The sequence below is a fragment of the Sciurus vulgaris genome, assembly GCF_902686455.1.
Source record: "Sciurus vulgaris genome assembly, chromosome: 1".
In the NCBI taxonomy this organism is placed as follows: domain Eukaryota; kingdom Metazoa; phylum Chordata; class Mammalia; order Rodentia; family Sciuridae; genus Sciurus; species Sciurus vulgaris.
In genome coordinates this window covers 208,011,733-208,031,102 of record NC_136461.1, presented here as the reverse complement: position 1 = coordinate 208,031,102, position 19,370 = coordinate 208,011,733, and the positions used below count along the sequence as shown (strand labels likewise).

Sequence of the window (19,370 nt, the reverse complement as noted above, 5' to 3'; positions counted from 1 at the left end):
TGGCAGTACCTCCAGAGATAACAGCCACTGCGTGTCTTTGTGTGTGTGTATGTGTGTGTGTGTTACAACACAAGAAAGCTCAGTTTATATTATATGTGAGTTTTCCACCATTTTTACACCAACTTTTTTCTTGCAGTGATGAATTTTCCTGATTAAAGAGAAACCACACTTCTTAATATAACTGTGTCATGACTATTCTTTTTCTATTTCCATCACTTCCAACCTTGTTCAGCCTTGTTTGATTTCAAATGAAGCCAGCTTCCTGCCTCTGACTGTGACCAACTCCTTCCCCTTTCAACTCTTCTGATGAAGTGCATTTCTCTTTGCTGCTGGATGCTGGTGCATACTACCTACAAAGTTCCGTGGTTTCCTTTGGCTTTCAGTTTGAGACCACATTGAGAAGTCAGATCTTTAACCATCCTTCTTCTGCTCTTTTCTTAGATATTACCAGATCCGAATGACCTTGAAGGTGTCCTCCAGGATCCCTCACAGACTGAGTGCTTCCATCGTGGGACAGTCAGGTGAGCAGAGTGAGGGAGCGGGCACTTGCCAGAACGCCAGGGTGCAGTGGGGTGCAGGGCACGAAGGTGCTTAGGATGTCACTATCAAATGTCATTGGATGGATTCCTGTTGGAAAGGAAGGCCCACTGCTGGATGTGGCTTTGTGTGTACCTTGTTGCAAGGGGGAACTGCTGGAAGGAAAAGATGCTATTTCAGGGGTTGTTGGTGCCTGAGGGTAAATTGACTGTGGAGGGTTGGTTGAGATCAAATCAGAGAAGAAATGGGTGGGAAATGGCATCTTCATGCAGGTGAGGAGAAGCCTGTTGCTGAAGGGTGGCTGGTGGTCTGCTGGGCTCAGAGCTGAGTGAAGGGCAGTCATGGTGGCCCTGTCCATGCACCATGCACCATCAGGAGTCCCAAAGCCCGGAAGCCTGCAGGGGAGGGCCGCTGAGGACAGACACTCTGCGACAGAGCCGAGCCAGACACACAGAACTCAGTGCTCAAGAAATAAAGACAGGCAAAGATCAACTAGTGAAAATCCAAGGAGGCCATGTTGGTGGACTTGGGGAAACTGTGTGGACTAGCAGTTGTTGTTCAGATGAGGAAGACTTAGGGGTGGAGGGAGAGAAAGTGAGGAGGTGAAAAGGCAGAGCTGCACAAAATCTGATTCATTTTAAAAGAGTAGCCGAGAATAGCATAGGATTCAAACCCAGCAGAGCTGAGGCTGGGGTCAGAGCTGCACCTCATGGAGTCTTTTGGAGCTGGCCATGACGTGGTGAGTGAAATCGTGTGTGGTTGAGTTCCAGCAAGTTGGGCGTGCTGATGTGCTGGTCTGCTTAGCTTCACCTTGTAGGAGGGGTGGGGGCTGTGGCTTCTCAAGACAGCAGAAGGACAGCAGGGAGGGCCCATGTATGGTCAACTGGCCAACTCAAGTCTGTGGGCCACAAAGAGAAGGACAGTGCTGACCTGCACAGGGTGAGAGCTAAGGAGCAGCCCAGTCACTGTATTTCCGAGACATCGCCTCTCTTCCACTCCACTCCTCTTTCCTGGGAATAACCAGGCTTGAGACTAGGAACAGCGGCCACTCACACAGGCTGAAACTCAGGCTGATTCAGGAACCCACAGTTCCCTCCTTGCTACCTGTGTTCCACCTGACTGCCAACACAGGAGGCCCATGGTGTCACAGAGAGAGTCAGAGGTTTGAATCTGACACTGTGAATTAGGCTGTGACCCCAGGTGAGTTATCAGAACCTTGAGCTCTGTTTCCTCACCTGAAACATGGGACAAAAACCAACCTCCGTTGAGCTTTCACTTTACAGTTTATAAATGAAAAGGGAGTTTTGTAGAAATCATAAATGTCAATGAACCAGGACCGGAAGAGGGAGTGGTCATGTGCCAGGACCTGGAGGCAGGGCCCCACTCTCGGCATCAGGGTAGAAGTCCAGGGAGATCCTGGATGCCTGCTGAAGACACCCTGGCTGACCAGGGAAGAGCCCTCCACAGGCTGCCGGCAAGGACGTGGCCTCTTCCCTGAGACTCTGGATTCAGAAACGCTGCTCCCTCATTGGCTGAGGACCAGGAGACCGCAGGGCATCCAGGGATGTCAAGCCCAGCAGCAGCCTGGGAAAGAGAAGGACATAAGATAGTGCTGCAGAGAAACGAAGAAAAACAAAATGTGATTCCAGGGGAACGTTCTGTTTTCATCTGGTCTGGTCTGGCAGGTGAGTCACCATAGTCACTGTGGTGAAGCCACCTGCCCTGTGCTCTGAGCAGCACACTGTGGGGGACAGAAGCCAGCCGTGCTCACCACTCACGGGCGAGGGAGAGACACCACGCGTGATTTCTCCTTCAAAGTGAGTTTACCAATCATATTTTCATGTATGTGCTACTACATTACAGAACATTCCAGAAGCTAGTGCTTGAGACAATGGTCTACTCTTGCTGATGTTTAGAGTTGGCTGGGTCAGTGGGGTAGAACTCTCAAGATGACTCCACTCATGTCCAACCCTCACTTGGAATGGCTGAGCTTCCATCTCTAATTGGTGGGTCAGATTCCTTACGTAGTAACTCTGCCACCAGGAGAGAAAACACAAAGACCCCAGGCCCACTGTGGGGAGGTGAGTGACCAGGCCAACCCACCTTGGGTGGGGGCAGTGGACACTGGCCTTTCTTTGGAGGTGCCATCTGCATGTGCTGTGTCAGGAGGACGTTGGCAGTCATGTTGGCAGAAAATCGTCCAAACACATTTTCCATGACCTGCATGTGTTTCTGGAGAGAAAATTAAAAATAAAAATATGTTTTGGCAACAAAGTATGATGCATTGAAAAAGAAGCAGGGGTCCTTGAAGCAGAATCTAATAATGTCCTCAAAACTCCTTTAGCTGAATTGTCTGACAGAGCAGATTATTTAATTTGGCTTTTTTCCTACTTAGCTCTAAAATGGACATGGAAAAATGCTGCTGGGTCTGGAGAGGCAGAATTCAGGATTGGTGAGGCTGTGGGCTCCAGGGTCCCCAGGTTCCAATCCGTCTCACCGCTTCTAATGCTTGGATTTGGAAGTTATCTCACCAATTTGTTTTCATTTTTTTATCCATAAAATGAGGATGGTAGGTGGTACTCGTCTCACAGGGTTGTGGTCAGGGTGGAATCAATTATGCAAGAAACATGGGAGGAAGCTGCTGGGCACACAGGAAGCTCAGGGTCGGGTCGCTAGCAGAGGACTTGCTGGGACACAAAGGGGCGTTGTCTTCTTCTCAGCCTTCTGTTCTGTGCCCATCCTGGGGACACACCCCTGGGCACAGGAAGCTGCCTTCCTGCCCTGGAGGGGCTCTAGGTCACGTCAGGAGATGGAAGTGGTCTGATGAATACAGAGTGGGATAGCATCAGATGAGGTAGGGGGTCCCTTCAGGATGGCCCAAGGTGAGGGCAGCTTGGCAGAGGAAGGGGCTCTGCACTAAGGTTGGGAAGGATGAGAATTTGGTCCCACAGACAAGGGCCGGAATGGGTGGTCCAGGCAGAGGTGACAGAATGACCAGCACCACTGGAACCTGAACAGAGGAAAACCATTTATGGACTGACGAGAGACCCAGAGTCGTTGCTGGTAGGAGCAGTACCATCCTCCGAAGAGAAGCAGAGCTGGGGCCAGGTCGTGAAGTCTTCCCTGCCACACTGGGAGATCAGCTTAATTCCAGAGGGACAGCCAGGTGGCTGTTGGCACTTTGACAGCAGAACCCAGCACTGTGTGACATGGGGTCTTCTCATAAATCAGTGACAGAACTGTGCTTTAGTTTGCTTTTCTCATGTCAGCTAACAACCACATTCTACGGAAACATATTTCTATTGTGTTGATGGTTTAGGTAGAGATTCTTCAGATTGGAAACAACATCTTCTTGAATTTCACACACTCTGTTTACCATTAGATCCTGTGACTGCACTTTTTTTGCTTATGCTAATTTGGTGACGATTTCTCTGGAAAACTGATGGTTTGTTCCTGTCTATGTACATGTCACTGAGTTGACTATGACAGGTTTTGGGCTCCCACTGGTTAAGAGCAACTAGTGCCTTGGGCATTCTAGAAAGATCCCAGCATCACAGATGTCACAGGTACATAGACAGGTGACAACTCTAACAGTATGAATCTAAGACCCACAGGGTCTCTGTCACTACCAGAAGAGGAAAGTATAAGTTGCAAGTGATTTTCTAAGGACTAACCGAACCCAGGACACCCCCGAACTGTTCCAAAACACAGAAGAAAAGCCATCAAAATATCTGCCTGTTGTTCTACTTTAAATTTAGCTGAAATTGGGGAATTGTTAGATGCAAAGATCTGACTATTGGGGATGCAGGTCCTGTAGGTGCCAGGTCTCATCATGCTGAGTCCCACTTGTCCACCTGAAGGCTGTGTGGCAGGGAACACCCTTCCCCCTCTGAGCCTTGATTCCTTTTACTCGAGCGGGGCCAAGGATACTTCCACACAGGGCTGCCGAGGGGGCTGGGAGCAGGATGGAGAGGCTCTAGTATAGCACTTCACGCCTAATGCAGAGGCACGGTGTGACTGTTAGGAGTATCAGTTAGTGAAGAGTCATATCAGGGGCTCAGGGAAAGCTTATAGATGGAGACACCAGAAGTGTTCCCAAGGCAAAGGTGACAAGAGGGGATTTGATGTGAAATAGAGGTACCCGCAGCAGATGCAGGAAGCTCACGGTGGGACGGGGTGCTATGGATGTTCCCTCTGAAGGTGGGACAGGAGGGGGGGTGGTGTGATGCAGGGTGAGCAGGGTGCAGGAAGGGCTGGCACCACGGGGTCACTACCAGTCCTGTGACCAGCAGGTGTGGTGTCTCTGTATTGTATCCTGCCATATGAGCAGGGTGGCCTCACAGGATGATGCAGATGTGATGGGATTTCCTATCGTTGCTGTATCCCTGTTCATCCCTAGAGAGACCTGGTCTAAGCGTCCAAGCCAGAGTCAGGCTGTGCATGAGCTGAAATTGCTAAAAGAGGCCTGGCAGTAGGGTGTGGCCTACCCACAGCTGCAGAGATATTGCAGAGACAGAACTGACGCACACGGGGCCATGTTTCCCTTTACGTGTGATGGAGACTCTCAGAAATCTCATTGTGTTTCTTAGGACTCAAATTGGTATTTCTATACATACACATGTTATGCCTATAATGCATGTATGCGCACTGCATGCATAATTGAATTCAAATAGTCTGTTTTGTTGCTGACGTAGACACTGAACTTATGCTTGTCAGTCAGGTGTGTGACATTTTGATCCAAGTCAATATTTATCCAAACTTTTCAGATGCATCTTACAAGTTAGAAAATATAGCATGCCCTGAGCAAGACAGAGATGAATGATGAATTAATAGAAATGTGAGAGTTAAGATATTAAAGGAAGAGGACTAGATGGAAGGAATTTAAAAATTATAATTACATCATCTCAAAGCCTTGTTTTCTCTTTTCTTGTGAGTTCAGAATTACAAATAATTGACATGTCCCTGATTATGAATAAATGTTAAGTATACTTAACCTTGGCTTTTACTTCCTTCCACCAAAGGGTTTTATTTAATAGCTTCTGTAGTCCTTCTTCTCTGGAGATGGTAAAAGAAAAAAATGACATTTCCCTTGGGGGGCTGATCAATCAGAGCAGATGTGGGGGAGGGGACTGTCCAAGTATATCAAGCAACTGTGGACAATGAGGCACAAAGTAGGCATGTGTGAGTCTTTGCTCATCAAAGCAAGAGAAAAGATAGCACAGTGAATTGTGGAAATGTATAAAAATTGCCATGATTAGTTTTAGTAATGTTTTGAGAGGTAATTTCCATTTCCATTAAGTGGAAGCATTTAAGAGCTTTTGCTATGTAGGGGGCGGGGGAGAGACATTTATTCTTCAAATGAATCAATCTAATTTCTTTTCAGGGTCCATTAAAGTGCACCTACATATCAAATATGCCTGTTTTCATGGAGAATGCTAAGCAGGCAAAACACTCCGGCGGGGCGGGGGCCGTCTAGGTCCCTGCCAGAGCCTGAGGAGAGCCAGCCCAGGGCAGCTGAGCAGGTGCCCTGCCTGGCACAACTCTTCCAGGAGGCTCTTCGTTGCCTTGGCTTCTGCCAAGTTGCAGCACCCAGCTCAGAGGGTGATGCTTCCTCCCCTCCATGAGCAGATCACCACAGGAAGCTACTCTGCCAGCTGTCCAGGGAGCCAGCTTCCCCTGCGACAAGGCCCGGTGTCCGCCCTCTTTCGTCTGCACCTTAAAGCCATGTTCTCAGGGCTCCCCTTCACGAAGCTCTCTTCCTCTCCTGTAGCCCTGTGCTTTCATTCCTCTCTGCTCTGCTGTCCCTTCCCCTTGGATACCCCTTCCTTCCTTCCTTCCTCCTGTTCCCCTTTCCTTGTCCCACTGGACTGGCAGGAAGATTGCATGTGGTCTTCAGTGACCAGTCATGCATTGGCCATCTCTGAGCCTCCGTCACAGGACTCGGATACGTGCAGCCTGGACCCCTCCCTCGCAAGTCCTACTCACGCCCCTTACCTCTCCCTCCTGTATTGTTTTCAGTCACTGGACACTGGGGCCTCACTTTGGAGGACCACCCCCAGGCTACAGGATGCACTTGGTCTAAAAGTTCAACTTGCCTGCGTATTTGAATCCCTCTGTCCCTCTTCCCACCCATGGCTCCTATGGAGAACCCATGATTACTAATTTGAGTGCATAGAAGTCCAGCTCCCTTGTCTCAGGATGGAACAATGCTCCAGAGTGTCCCGCAGGGCCAGGCTGAAGAGCTCATCTCTGGGCCTCTGGAATGTGCCAGGTCTGTCTTCCTCTCTCCCTACCCTACCCATGTCGTCTCACTGAGGGTAAACTCACTGCAAATGACTGGCATACACATCCTTGACCGCTGTCTTACCCTCTGTATCCAGAAACCTCCAGACATCGTCCAGCAGTTAGGAAGTAGGGCTGGAAGTTAGCCAGACTTGAGTTCACCCTGTGCCAATAGTCTTGGTGCTTTAGTGATACTCTCTACAAAAAGGAGTTACTTGTGATAGGAGGCATCCACACAGCTGTCCGGGGATTGGCTAGGGAGACCAGTGCAGTCTTTAATAGAGTTCCTGTGATGCTGGAGCCCACACAGGCATGGGGTCACAAGCATACATATGTACACGGGGTCATCGCACCAGCGTGCCTCCCTCCTGCCACTTCCACAGGAGTAACCCTTAGGCTACCCCACGTTTGATGTGGATTCAGTGGAGATACCTTCGTGGCATCAAATTCCTGGTTCCTGAAAGTCAGTTGTGTATGAGGTCATGCAGACCCAAAACTTGATGGCTGGCTTGTGCCCCCTTGGAGCTCAAAGCTTGGGTGTGGTGGCAGAGGAGGTGAGTGGTGGTCACACCGTGAGGGATGGACCACAAGGGATCTTTGGGTGCACAAGCTCAGCAAAGTCACCTCAGGAAGGCGGTTCTCTTCCTGAATCATTGTGAGGCACTCCTGCCTCTGGGTGTCCTGGGTCACATCAATGCAGTTCTTCTGTTCAGAAAATAAGAGGGTCCCCTAGCAGGTCTCCAGGACTTCAGTTCACCAGAATCAGCATCCCTACTGTGGCCCTGTCTCCAAAGAGGAAGTCTCTAGGCCCCTGGCCTGTGGCACTACCCCGGCACCTGCAAGCAGGCAGCTTGCATGTGTCTGCCAAGCTTTAGGCAAAGGAACCCAGAGATCAAGGAAGGGCAAAGGGAAGGGTCTCTGAAGCCTGTGTCCAGAGGGTAGCATAAGGCCTTAGAGTGCCTTCCTATGGATAGGGACAGCAACCTGCCTTCAGAGCAAAGAGAGGCTCCACTGGCCCTGGCCACCATGGACTCCTTGCCAAGCTCCCAGGCCTCATTTTCCTTCTCTGTAAAATAGAAGAACAACACGGCTTTCCTGATGCAGTTGTAGGAATGAAGAAGGTCAGTGTGTGTAAGCACGGGCGTCATGGCTCTCAGCCGGTGCTAGCTCTTGAGTCTGGGTCAGAAGCCAGCGTTGACAGGCAGGAAGGAAAAGCTCTGTGGGCTGAAATTAGTCCAGGGGCGCTGGTCTTGCTGTTTCCTGAAGCCGCCTGAGTTCTGGGCACTGATCTTGGAGGCCTCTGAGTCCCTGTTGCCCAGCCATGGACACTGTCTTCTGCAGCAGGGACCATCCCACCGAAGGTTCCCAGGTGAGGTGTGTCATTACGAGTCATTTGGACCTGTTACGGTTAGGATATGAGGTGTCCCCAAAGCTGCTCTGTTCATGCAGAAATATTCAGAAGCAAATATTCAGAGAGCTGTGATGGAATCAGTCCATTCTAGTTTCAGTGGAGTGAGTGGGTGGTAGCTGTAGATAGGTGGAGTGTGGCTGGACGGGTGGGCTACTGGGGACATGCCGTAGGAGTGTGGCCCCTTGCCCTCTTCCCGTTCCTGGCTGCCATGAGCTTTTCTCTCTCATGTCCTTCGTCCATGCCTCATCTTGGGCCCAGAGCAGTGGAGGCTGCCAACATAGGTGAAATCTCCGAAACTCTGATCCTAAAGTAAACTTTTTCTCCTCTAAGTTGTTCTTGTCAGCAACAAAAAAAAAAAAAAAGAAAAAAGAAAAAAGAAAAAAGACTAACACAGGGTCTTTATAGACATGAATCTTGCTGCTCAGTATCTGGCGTTATATAATTCTGCTAGGCATTTTTATTTCCTGAAAGAGCAGGAATCAATGGTACCCTTGTTTTTTATAGCAGGCCTTTGATTCATTGTACTATTTAAGTGTGCCCAATAAAAAATTAGGAACATATTACCTCAGGCAATCTAACAGAGCTAAATTTTCCCACAGAGGCCCAACAATTTGAACAATGAAACACATTTTAAATTGAAGTAGTGTTGCCCTGGAGAGTACTGTTAGGAGACGGGCCTCCCACAAACCGGCTTTCAGTACATCTGGCAAATGCCCTTTCTTTCTGATGTCAGCCAAAGAGGGAGGATGGCTGTATGTTATAACTTCTCATGCAAGAAAATGAGCAGGAAACGTTTACCTTACTTTTTATATCCATATTGTATTTGGACCATTACAGAAAGATGGTTCCCCATTTTGTCTTGCTAGCTAATTGGAGCTCTCTCAGGCAGAGGGCAGGAGGGACAGCTCTGAAGAGTACAGCCGGTACTTTGGATGCTCTTGAAGGAAGAGCACTTGAGTCTTATATTACTTTTTGCTTGTTTGGTTTGGATATAGTACATCTACTTTAGCTGGGTGGTAATGTTTTGAAGGCTTTACTTATCTTGACTCAGGACACAAACATTCTCAGGGAAACTTTGAAATTCTGATGCACAGAGTCTTCCATCCTGGGATGTCAACTCCTTCAGTGTCTCTGGAGAGTTCCAGCTTGATGTGCAACCACTGCTACAGGCAGACTGACTTCTATCACTTCCTCACAAAAGCCAGACTGATAGAGGTAATGAGGATGATGTTGGGCCTCGACTCAAAGAACAATTTTTCTTCCTTTTTCCTTCCTCCTCCTCTCTTCCCCCTCTTCCTCCTCTTTGGGTCATGTCAGTAGCAATGGCAGCCAATGTCTCTATAGTGCTTCCTATACAAACACGCCCCAGGTGCCCATCCAAGCCCATTGCATATACCCTTGTGCATCACTCAATGATGGGATATGACCTCAGAGCTGTATAGTAGATCATCACTGTCACAATGCAAACATCGTGGGGTGTTCTTACACAGACTGAGACAGCTATGATGTTGCCAGGTGACATAATCTCACAGGGCCACCATGGTGTATGAGGCCCATCGTTGACTGAAACATCATCAGGTGGCACACAGCTCTTTGGACTCACTGACTCTCACGACAGCTCTGAGGGGCATGTGCTGTGGCCCCCCTTGTTTCCCAGGTGAGCATGCCGATGCACACTCTTGGCCAGAGGTGACCCCGAATCCAGCCCAGGCCTGCATGGCTCTTGACTGCAGCAGGTTGCTTCTGCGCACCTTCATGCTGCATCTTCAGCAGGCCCTGGTTTGCTTTGCCTCCTGTGGTCTCTGACCCCCCCCCGGACTCATCCTCCACCCCTTTCCCGGCCACTCTGACTCTTCCTAGAGTGCACCGCATGAATTCCCACTCAGAGCTTCAGAACCTGGGCTCCCTCTGCCTGGAATTTGGTGGTTCCTTTTTCAACATTTGTCTAGTGTTCCCTCAATTAATTCAGAGTATTATGGTCTAGATGTGAGGTTCCCCTAAAAGCTCATTGTGAGACAATGCAAGAAGGTGTAAAAGTGAAATGTTTGGGTTATGAGAACCTTAATCTCATCAGGGTGTTAATCCAGTTGAGTGGATTAACTGGGTGGTAACTGTAGGCAGGCAGTTTGCAGCTGGAGGAGGTGGGTTGCTGGGTTCATGCCTTGGGGTTTATGTTTTGCCCTTGTTGAGTGGAGCTGTCTCTCTCTTGTTCCTGGTTCCCTGTTCCCAGCTGCTTCCGTCCACCACACTCTTCTGCCACAGTGTTCTGCCTCACCCTGGGCCCCAACAAGTGGAGCTAGCTGGCAGTGGACTGAGAGATCTGAAATCATGAGTCCCAAATGGAACATTTTCTATTCTAAAATTGTTCTTGTTAACAGGTCTTTAGGCCACAGCAGCGAAAAAGCTGACTAAAACACAGGGTCAGCTCAAATGTCACTCAAAGAGACATTCTTGCCCAGTTTAAGAAAAAAATGAATGAATTCTTGCTTTACCTGTCACCACATGCTTCCTTACTCCTCAGAGTTAATTTTTTATATATTTGTTCAGTTAATTTTTTATATATTTGTTCACTCATTTAATGTCCACTTTTCCTCTTGAATTTAATAATGCCATTTTCAGCAAATCATTTGAGCATTTTATATCTGTGAATATATTTAAATAACTACACCTTCCCCATGTGATAGGAATAGTTTTCTTCTCACAGAAGAGGAAACTCAGGAATAGAGAAGCTCACTGGCTTCCCAAGATGCCCAGATAGTGAGTTGTGGTAACAGGATTCAAATGCAGTTACCTGTCTGCAGGGGCTGGGAGGGACTTCTTTATTCCCTACTGCCTGTAGTGTGACAGCAGGACCCTTAGCAAGCACAGGATGAGGGAGTCAATGGGGTCTGTGAGGAGGCAGCCCTGCCACAGTTGGTCCAGTAAGGTGGACCTGAGCCTCACCCTGAACTGCCCTCACCGCCGCACTGAATGGATTTCAGGTCCTCTCGGTTGGGTCTTCCTCCTCCTCCTCGCTCTCTGCTCCCATCCATGCCCCTGTGCATCACTCTGGCTCAGGTCCACATTTATCTTCCTGGGATCAGGATGCCTGAGCACCCCGGCCTAATGCCCAAGCCCTCATCAGACATTTATGATGACAATGTCAGCCGGTGGGGGCACACAGACCTCCAGGGCTTCCTAGACAGCATTCTGTGGACGTTTCTAGGCATTGTACACATTGCATCTTTCCAATTTACTTTTTACACTTTTAAAGCAATGCAATGGATGACAGGTCCACATCAGCATTCTTTGTAAGTATTTATTCATGGAAGACCTACTTTAAGAGAATAACTTCTAGCATCAGTCTGGGTTTGAATCCTGGCTCCACCTCTTTGAAATGGTGAGACCTTGGACAATACCAGGTGCATCAGTTTCTACATGTGAAGATGATGATGGTCAGAACAGACCCTGCCACCTGCGTCCTGGTGAGGGTACGGGTAGAATGCAGGTCCTCATCACAGTGGCAGTGCTGGAATAGCCACTGCTCTCCCCCCATCTCTGTGGTCAACTGGTGCTTTCTGTCTGTCTCAGGGGGCCGGGGGCTTCTGGTTCCCGCAGTGATGGGAGGGTTCAGTACATGCCTGTGACTGTGTAAGCAGGCCTGCTGCCCCCGGACACCAGGAGGAGGGCCTCACGTGAGAGCACCGGGTGGTGATCATGTGGCTACCTGTGGTTTCCACACTTCCTCCCTGCTCTCTGAGCTTCTTCTTTAAAGTTCCTGAGGAAGAGTGTGGACACATTTTAGAACTGGAGATGGAACTTAGAACCAACCCTCAATTCCTCTTTCTGAATCAATTTTGGAGTTATTGAAGAGCATCACAGGCAATAGTGACCTTGGGAAGTAAAAATTGAAGACTAGAACAAAAATGGAAAAGAAGGAATCAGATATGAAATAAACAGAGTACTTACACACTTGCAGTGGTTATTCTCGACGTGCCATATGCTGTCTCTTGTGCTGCCAAGGAAAACCATGCCGTTCTGAGCGCCATAGCTTCTGATTTCTAACTTGCTTGTCAATCAGAATCACCTCACAGCTTCCTCAATTTGTCTCAGAAAATATTATACATCCGAACTGTATGAACTAAATGGTATTCATAAAATCACATTTACATGTTTTATAAACTGGACTCTGACATAATATTGAGCTGGGGGTCCGGGAAGAAAGTTCCCTTACCAAAATGTAACTGTGGTAATGTGTTAGGCGCCAAGCTTGGAGGACTCAGAGCTGGTCTCTAGGAAGAGCTCAGCAGAGGCTAATTGGTGGGGACTCACCAGCAAACACACAGGGGCAGGCCAGAGGTGAGCGTGAGATCACACGTGGAGCACCTGTGGATTTTGAAGAGAAGGCAGCCAGGCCGTCAAAGGCAGAGTGAACTTCCAGGGTGGGTCACGGAAAACCCGATGGGGAGCGTGGCCATGAACAGCCAGGGAAGCTGAGAATTTCAAAGAGGCGATCTCAGTTGCTTGTTCTGCAACCGGCGCCGGCTTTCCCTTGCTCTCCGTGTTCTCTTCCCACCAGATCATCCAATGCCTCAGTACAATTTCCTTCTCCCATTAAGACAAAATGTTTTACCCTCCAGGTAAGAATAATTGTGCTCGTTGTTGACATTTTATTATTTATTTTTATTAGTGCTTAATAGTTATATATGACATTAGGGTTTATTTTGACATAATAAGTATGGAATGTAAATTTCCTCTAATTCGGTCCTGAGTACTTCTCCTTCCTCTCCTCTTCTTCCTGCCTCTCTTTCCTTTCCTCAACTTTGCTGCTCTCCCTTCTGTTTTCATGGGATCCCCCGTCGTTTCCTTATTTTTGTCTAGCTTCTGCATATGAGAGAAATATACAAGGCCTGACTTTCTGAGCCTGGATTATTTCACTTCCATGATGTTCTCCAGTTCCGGCAAATGGCATAATTTCCTTCTTTACGACTGAATAAAACTCCATTAAGTTTATATACCACATGTCCTTCATCTGACCTAACCCAGAAAACTTCACCAGAAGACTTCTGCAGCTGATAAACAAATTCAGCAAAGAGCAGGATACAAGGTCAACATACATTAATCACTAAATTAAAAAACAACTATAGATCATGAAAAAACAAAATTGAGGAAGACTTTGGAAGATGGAAAAAACTCCCAAGTTTTCCGATAGGCAGAATTAATATTATCAAAATGACCATCCTACCAAAAGTATAACAGATTCAACACAATCCCCATCAAAATACCAAGGACATTCTTTTTTATTCTTTTTAAAATTAAAATTAGCATTTTATTTATTTTTTTTTAATTTTTACAGACTGCATTTTGATTCATTATACACAAATGGGGTACATCTTTTCATTTCTATGGTTGTGCACGATGTAGATTCACACCATTCGTGTAATCATACATGTACGTAGGGCAATGATGTCTGTCTCATTCCACCATCTTTCATACCCCTGATGACATTCTTTACAGGACTAGAAAAAAACAATTTCAAAATTCATTTGGAAGAATAAGAGACTCAGAATAGCCAAAGCAATTCTGAGCAAGAGGAGCAATGCTGAAGACATCATAATACCTGATCTCAAGTTATGCTACAGAGCTAGAGTAACACAAGCAGCATAGTGTCACATGCCTGTAATCCCAGTGGCATGGGAGGCTGAGGCTGGAGGATCACAAATCCAAAGCCAGCCTTGGCAATTTATCAAGACCCTATGCAACTTAACAAGACCCTGTTTCTAATTAAAATATATTTTTTAAAAAAGGGCTGGAGATATGGTTCAGTGGTTAAGTGGCCCTGGGTTCAATTGCTAAGTACCAAAAAACAAAACAAAACAGCAACGAAAAACCACCAAATAAACCAGCATAGAACTAACATCAAAACAGTCATGAAGACCAATGGAATATGGTGCCACAAAGGTGCCAAAAACATACCTTGGAAAAAAGCTAGCCTTTTAAACAGAGGGTGCTGGGAAAACTGGGAGTCCTTCCGTAGAAGAAAACTAGCTCCCTCTATCTCACCCTGAAAAACAGGCGACTCAAGTGGATCAAAGGCCTAGGAATTAGACCAGACGCTCTACTACGGTCAGAGGAAATGTAAGCTCAGCACTCCAACAAATCGGCTCACGACCCCTAAAGTGCAAGAAATAAAACCAGAAATCAATAGGTGAGAAGACATGAAACTGCAGAGCTTCTGCACAGCAAAGGAAAGAGCGTGAAGAAGAGCCTACAAGGGAGCCTACAGGTCTTTGCCACCTGCTCCTCGGTCACGGTATTATATCCAGACTATAGGAAGAACTCAAACGACTCCATGCAAAACATCAAATAACCCACAGACACGTCTCAGAAGAAGTCGAAATGGTTAACAGATACATGAAAAAATTGCTCGACATCTGTAGCAACCAGGGAAAGGCAGCTCAAAACTATATTGGAGATTTCTACTTACCCCAGTCAGAAAGGCAGTTACTAAGAATACAAATAATAATAAATGCTGGCAAGCATTTTTTGGGAAAAGGTAGACTTATACATTGTATAAGCACTCTGGAAAGCAGTGTGGAGATTCCTAGAAGACTAGGAAGGAGCCACCATATGAGTCAGCTACCCCACTCCTTGGTATTTATGCAAAAGATCTGACACCAGCATACTATAGCCACGCAGCCACATCAATGTTTATAGCAGCCCAATTCACAGTAGCCAAGCCATGGAACCAGCCCAGCTGCCCATCAACAGAAAAATGGATAGTTGTGCTTTAAAAAAAAAAAAAAAAAATCTTTCCATAGCACTCCTCCCATAGCACTCCTCCCGAACATGCCTGGTGAGTCTCACAGTACATGGACTAGCTTTTCCAGTGATGCCACACCCAGGAGACAGGACGCTTGTCCCCTCTGACTTCCCTCTGGCTTTATCTCTTCACACCTCCTCTGTGTTCAGATCTCTACCCACAACTTACTGCCCCAGGAAGTCTCCCCACCCTCACTGAGTGGCAGGTGCCTCTGCTTTGTGTCACTCATCCCTGTATGTGTGCAGTTATTTGTGTGATTAAAGGTGGTGTTGCTCCCTTGGTCATCACAGATTCAAGCTCAGTGATGGCAAGGGACCATGTGGTCCTTCTCTTAATTCTTGGCTCATGATCTAGGGGGTAGACCTGCATCAGGCCAGCCTCCATGTTCTGCAGCCAAACTTTAGCTCTATATCAAGCTGTAGCCAACAGGACTCTCAGTGCCAAAGCTGTGGTGAGATATGCATGCCAGGTTCCCCGGAGTCTTCCTTACCAGGTGAGCTTGCCACTTTCTTCTTTTACTATATTTTTTAGTTGTCAGTGGATCTTTTATTTTATTTATTTATTTCTTCGTGGTGTTGAGTATCAAATTCAGGGCCTAACACATGACAGGCAAGCGCTTTACCACTGAACCACAATTCCAGCCCCTAGTTTGCCACGTTCTTTGGGAGGGGGAGTGGAAGGATGTGTCCCTAGAGGCCTGCACTGAGCTGAGTGTTAGCCATTCTTGGGCTCATGCATTGAGAAACTTGGGTGAAGGGATCCCTAACCAAAGAATGAGCCAGCAAGGGTGAGATTTAAGAAACAAGTCAGGAGTGTGTAAGGAACTATCGAGATTCAGCTCTCAGGTTGGTTTGCTTTTACTGGGAACAGACTCTGAAGATCACTGTCTTGAGACCTCTGAAGTATGAGCCAGAGGAAATAGATGTAGTGGGAAATAAAGTAATACTTCGAGACGAGAAAGGATTTAAAGATTGAGTGGAGGCCTTGTAGACACAGAGTCATTCAGTGAGTTAACTAAGGTCACCAGTCTGGCAAATCTGGCATTTCAACTCAGTCAGATGAGATCTAGAGGGCACCGTTCACTCTAGCAGATTTTTTGTTTCATCATGAGAAAGGTCCTGTGTTTCTTTGGTCAGGAATTTATGTAAGATTGCTAAGATAATTGAGCAGTTAATATAATTTTAATTTTACGTATAATGAATATGTTGATATTTCAGTAATTGTGGTAGGAACTAAACTTTTTCTTTGCCCCATTCTTTCCTATTTAATGCATTTTGTATGATTTACTTAACTACTCCCTTTATGTTGAATGTTTTGATTTCAGTGTCATTTGCTGTGGTGATATAATAGTTTTTAAAATTTTTTCTTTATTTCTTCTAGCTATATCGGCATGTACTGACAGAATTAAAGAATTAGGGTCCATAATGGGTCATACGCATATGAATTGTGCAATTATTGCCATCACGGAGTCAGGTAGCACACTTGCAGCCTCACACAGTACCTTTCCTGTACACGTGTAGGAGTATGTAAGATCTACTTAGTAAATTTCAAGTGTGCAATGCAGTGTGGTTGGCTCTGCATGTCCAGAGCTGCTGGACTGATATCTAACACTGGCAGCCTGTGGCCACAGCTCCCCGGTACCCCTCCACCCCGGCTCTGGCCGCCGCTCTTCCCCTCTCCTATGGCTTCTTCCTTTCAGATCCCTGTATCAGTGAGTCAGTGTTTCACCTAGCATCATGCCCTCGCTCTTCATCCCCGCTCTTGCAACTCTTCCTTGTTTCTTTCTTCTGATGATTAAATACCATTCCATTGTAGAAACCACATGTCTTTATCCATTCTTCCCCCAGTGGGTATAGATTGCTCTAGGCCTTCACTACCATGGATAGTACTGTGATGAGCACCTACAGCAGATACTGCTTCAAGACTTGGATTTGGTTTCTTTGGGATGTGTGCCCAGTAGTGGGATGCTGGATCATATGGTCAGACTATTTTTAACACTTTGAGGAGCCTCCCTGTTGTTTGGCAGAGAGGCAGTGAGGACTTGCACTATCACCAACAATGCAGAAGATTTCCTGTTTCTCCACATTCCAACAGCTTTTATCTTTTGACTTTTTGATAATAGCCAATCTAGTAGGTAGGAGGTGGTATCTCATTGAAGCTGACTTCTATTTCTCTGATAATTAATAATACTGGGGAATCTTTTCATATGCCTGCTGGTCATTTGTAGGACTTCTTTGGTGAAAATTTTCTTTTTTTTTTTCAGTGCTGATAAATTTTTATTTGGTACACTTTCTTGCAATAATTTATTTACTTTTTAATCACACTATAATAATCTAAATGCAATCTGTTTCTATTTTTGATTAGGAAGTAATTTTAACCAATATACTTTTAATCTCAGGTAACAGAATAGTTCAGAGTATGGATCCCCATACCACTGGTATTATAATAAAGAACCAGACATTTCAAAGCAAATGTCAATTATGACACAAAATAGGCACTTTGAGTTTTATTCTTTTTAATGAGTGAATTAATTACAAAGACATTCACATTATAAATTTTGCTTCTAGACCAGGCCACAGGTTAACTGTTGCTAATAACTTTTATGAAGTTAACCATAATAGTGTTTGTACAATAAATACAGGTTTTTTTTTCTTTAATTCTACATATCTAACTTATTGGCAATATCTAAAATCCAATAGTTTGACATTAACATAGTCAACAACAACAACAACAAAAACCTCACTCAGTACTGACTTTGTGCAGTAAGAACGTTTTGAACCTTAGTTCCCTATTAGGAAATCCACAAATAGATACAGTAGATAAACCAAAATTATGTAAGAATTATTCATGAAAAAGCAGCTAATTTCTAATTATTAAATACAAAATTCAACCTTACTGAAATAAAATGTTAGTTACCGTATATGAGAGAGATTTTTCGAAGCATTACAAGGTAGGGGAAAAAAAGTACTAATGCCAGCCATTGTCTTAGGACTCCACCCTGAAAATATGCACATTCAAGATAAATAGAGATAAATAGAGAATATGCACTTCATTTAGAGTTAATTTTATAAATTTAACCCCATAGGGTTTACTAATGATAAAAGCTAGAGGGTTCCCAACTTTTTCCTATAAATTTAACTTAAGTATACGAATAACCAACACCAATGGAAATCTTGTGTGAAATAGAAGAGAAACAATTATTGACCACAGTATTCTATCTACATTTTCACATATTTAAATTGAAGTGTTAGATTATTTGAGCATGCTTTTGCTTTTTGCTATTAAGTTTGGGAATACCTTAATATTGTTTAAATTAATCTCTTATTAGATGTATAGTTTACAGGTATTTTCTCCCATTTCTTCAATTGTCTATTCACTCTTTTGATTGTTTCATCCACTTTGTAGAAGCTTTTTAGTTTGATATTACTTTTATTTATTTTTCTTGTTACCTTGGTTTGGGGATCATATCTAAATCATGTGCTCAGACCAATGTTACGGAGCTTTTATTCTAATAGATTTATAGTTTCGGATCCTAAGTTTCAGATCTTTAATCTATCTTTAGTTGATTCTTTCCTGTGGCATGAAAGATAGAATTTCATTCTTGTCATTTGAGTCCAGTTTTACCAGCACCACTTATTAACAAGGCTGTCCTTCTCCATTTTGTTCTCTTGACTTCTTTCTGTAAAATCAATTTACCATAATTACGTGGATTTATTTCTGAGTTACCTCTTCTGTTCCAATAATTGATGTGTCTTTTTTATGCCAGTACTGTGCTGTTGTAATTACTGGATCTTTTGTAATATATTTTGAAATTGGGTAACCTGATAGCTTAAGCTTTGCTCTTCTTACTGAAGATTGCTTTAGCTATTCATGGTGCTTTGTAGTTTCATATGGATTTTATTTTCTATTTCTGTGAAAAAGTAATAATGACATTTTGATAGAGGATGCCTTGAATCTACAGATTGCTTTTGGTACTATGGACATTTTAATAATATTAATTCTTAAAATCCATAAAGATAAGGTTTGTGTCTTTCTCAATGTATTTCATTCATGTGTTATGGTTTTCAATGTATTTCATTCATGTGTTGTGGTTTTCAATTTATTTCATTCATGTGTTTTCAATGTATAGATCATTCACTTCCTTGGTTAAATTTATTCTTAGGTATTTTATTGTTTTTCTTGCAATTGTAAATGGGATTTTTTTCTTGGTTTCTGTTTCAATAATTTGTTGTTAGTGCATAAATTCACTATTGATTTCTTTGTATTAATTTTGTGTCCTGAATTTTTGCTGAATTCAAAAAATTATTTCTAACAGTATTTCATGAAGTCTTTAGGGTT

General features: G+C 45.0%; 1 protein-coding gene across 3 annotated transcripts in view; it reads left to right on the top strand.

The window, feature by feature from the left end:
- The window catches only part of FAM135B (family with sequence similarity 135 member B), a 300,914-nt gene that overhangs the window by 153,328 nt on the left and 128,216 nt on the right, over positions 1-19,370 (top strand). For all 3 annotated transcript variants that reach the window (XM_079139217.1, XM_079139216.1, XM_079139218.1), the window contains one exon: positions 442-521. In XM_079139217.1, the coding sequence (XP_078995343.1) occupies positions 442-521 (80 nt within the window). The remainder of the gene's footprint in view (positions 1-441; positions 522-19,370) is intronic.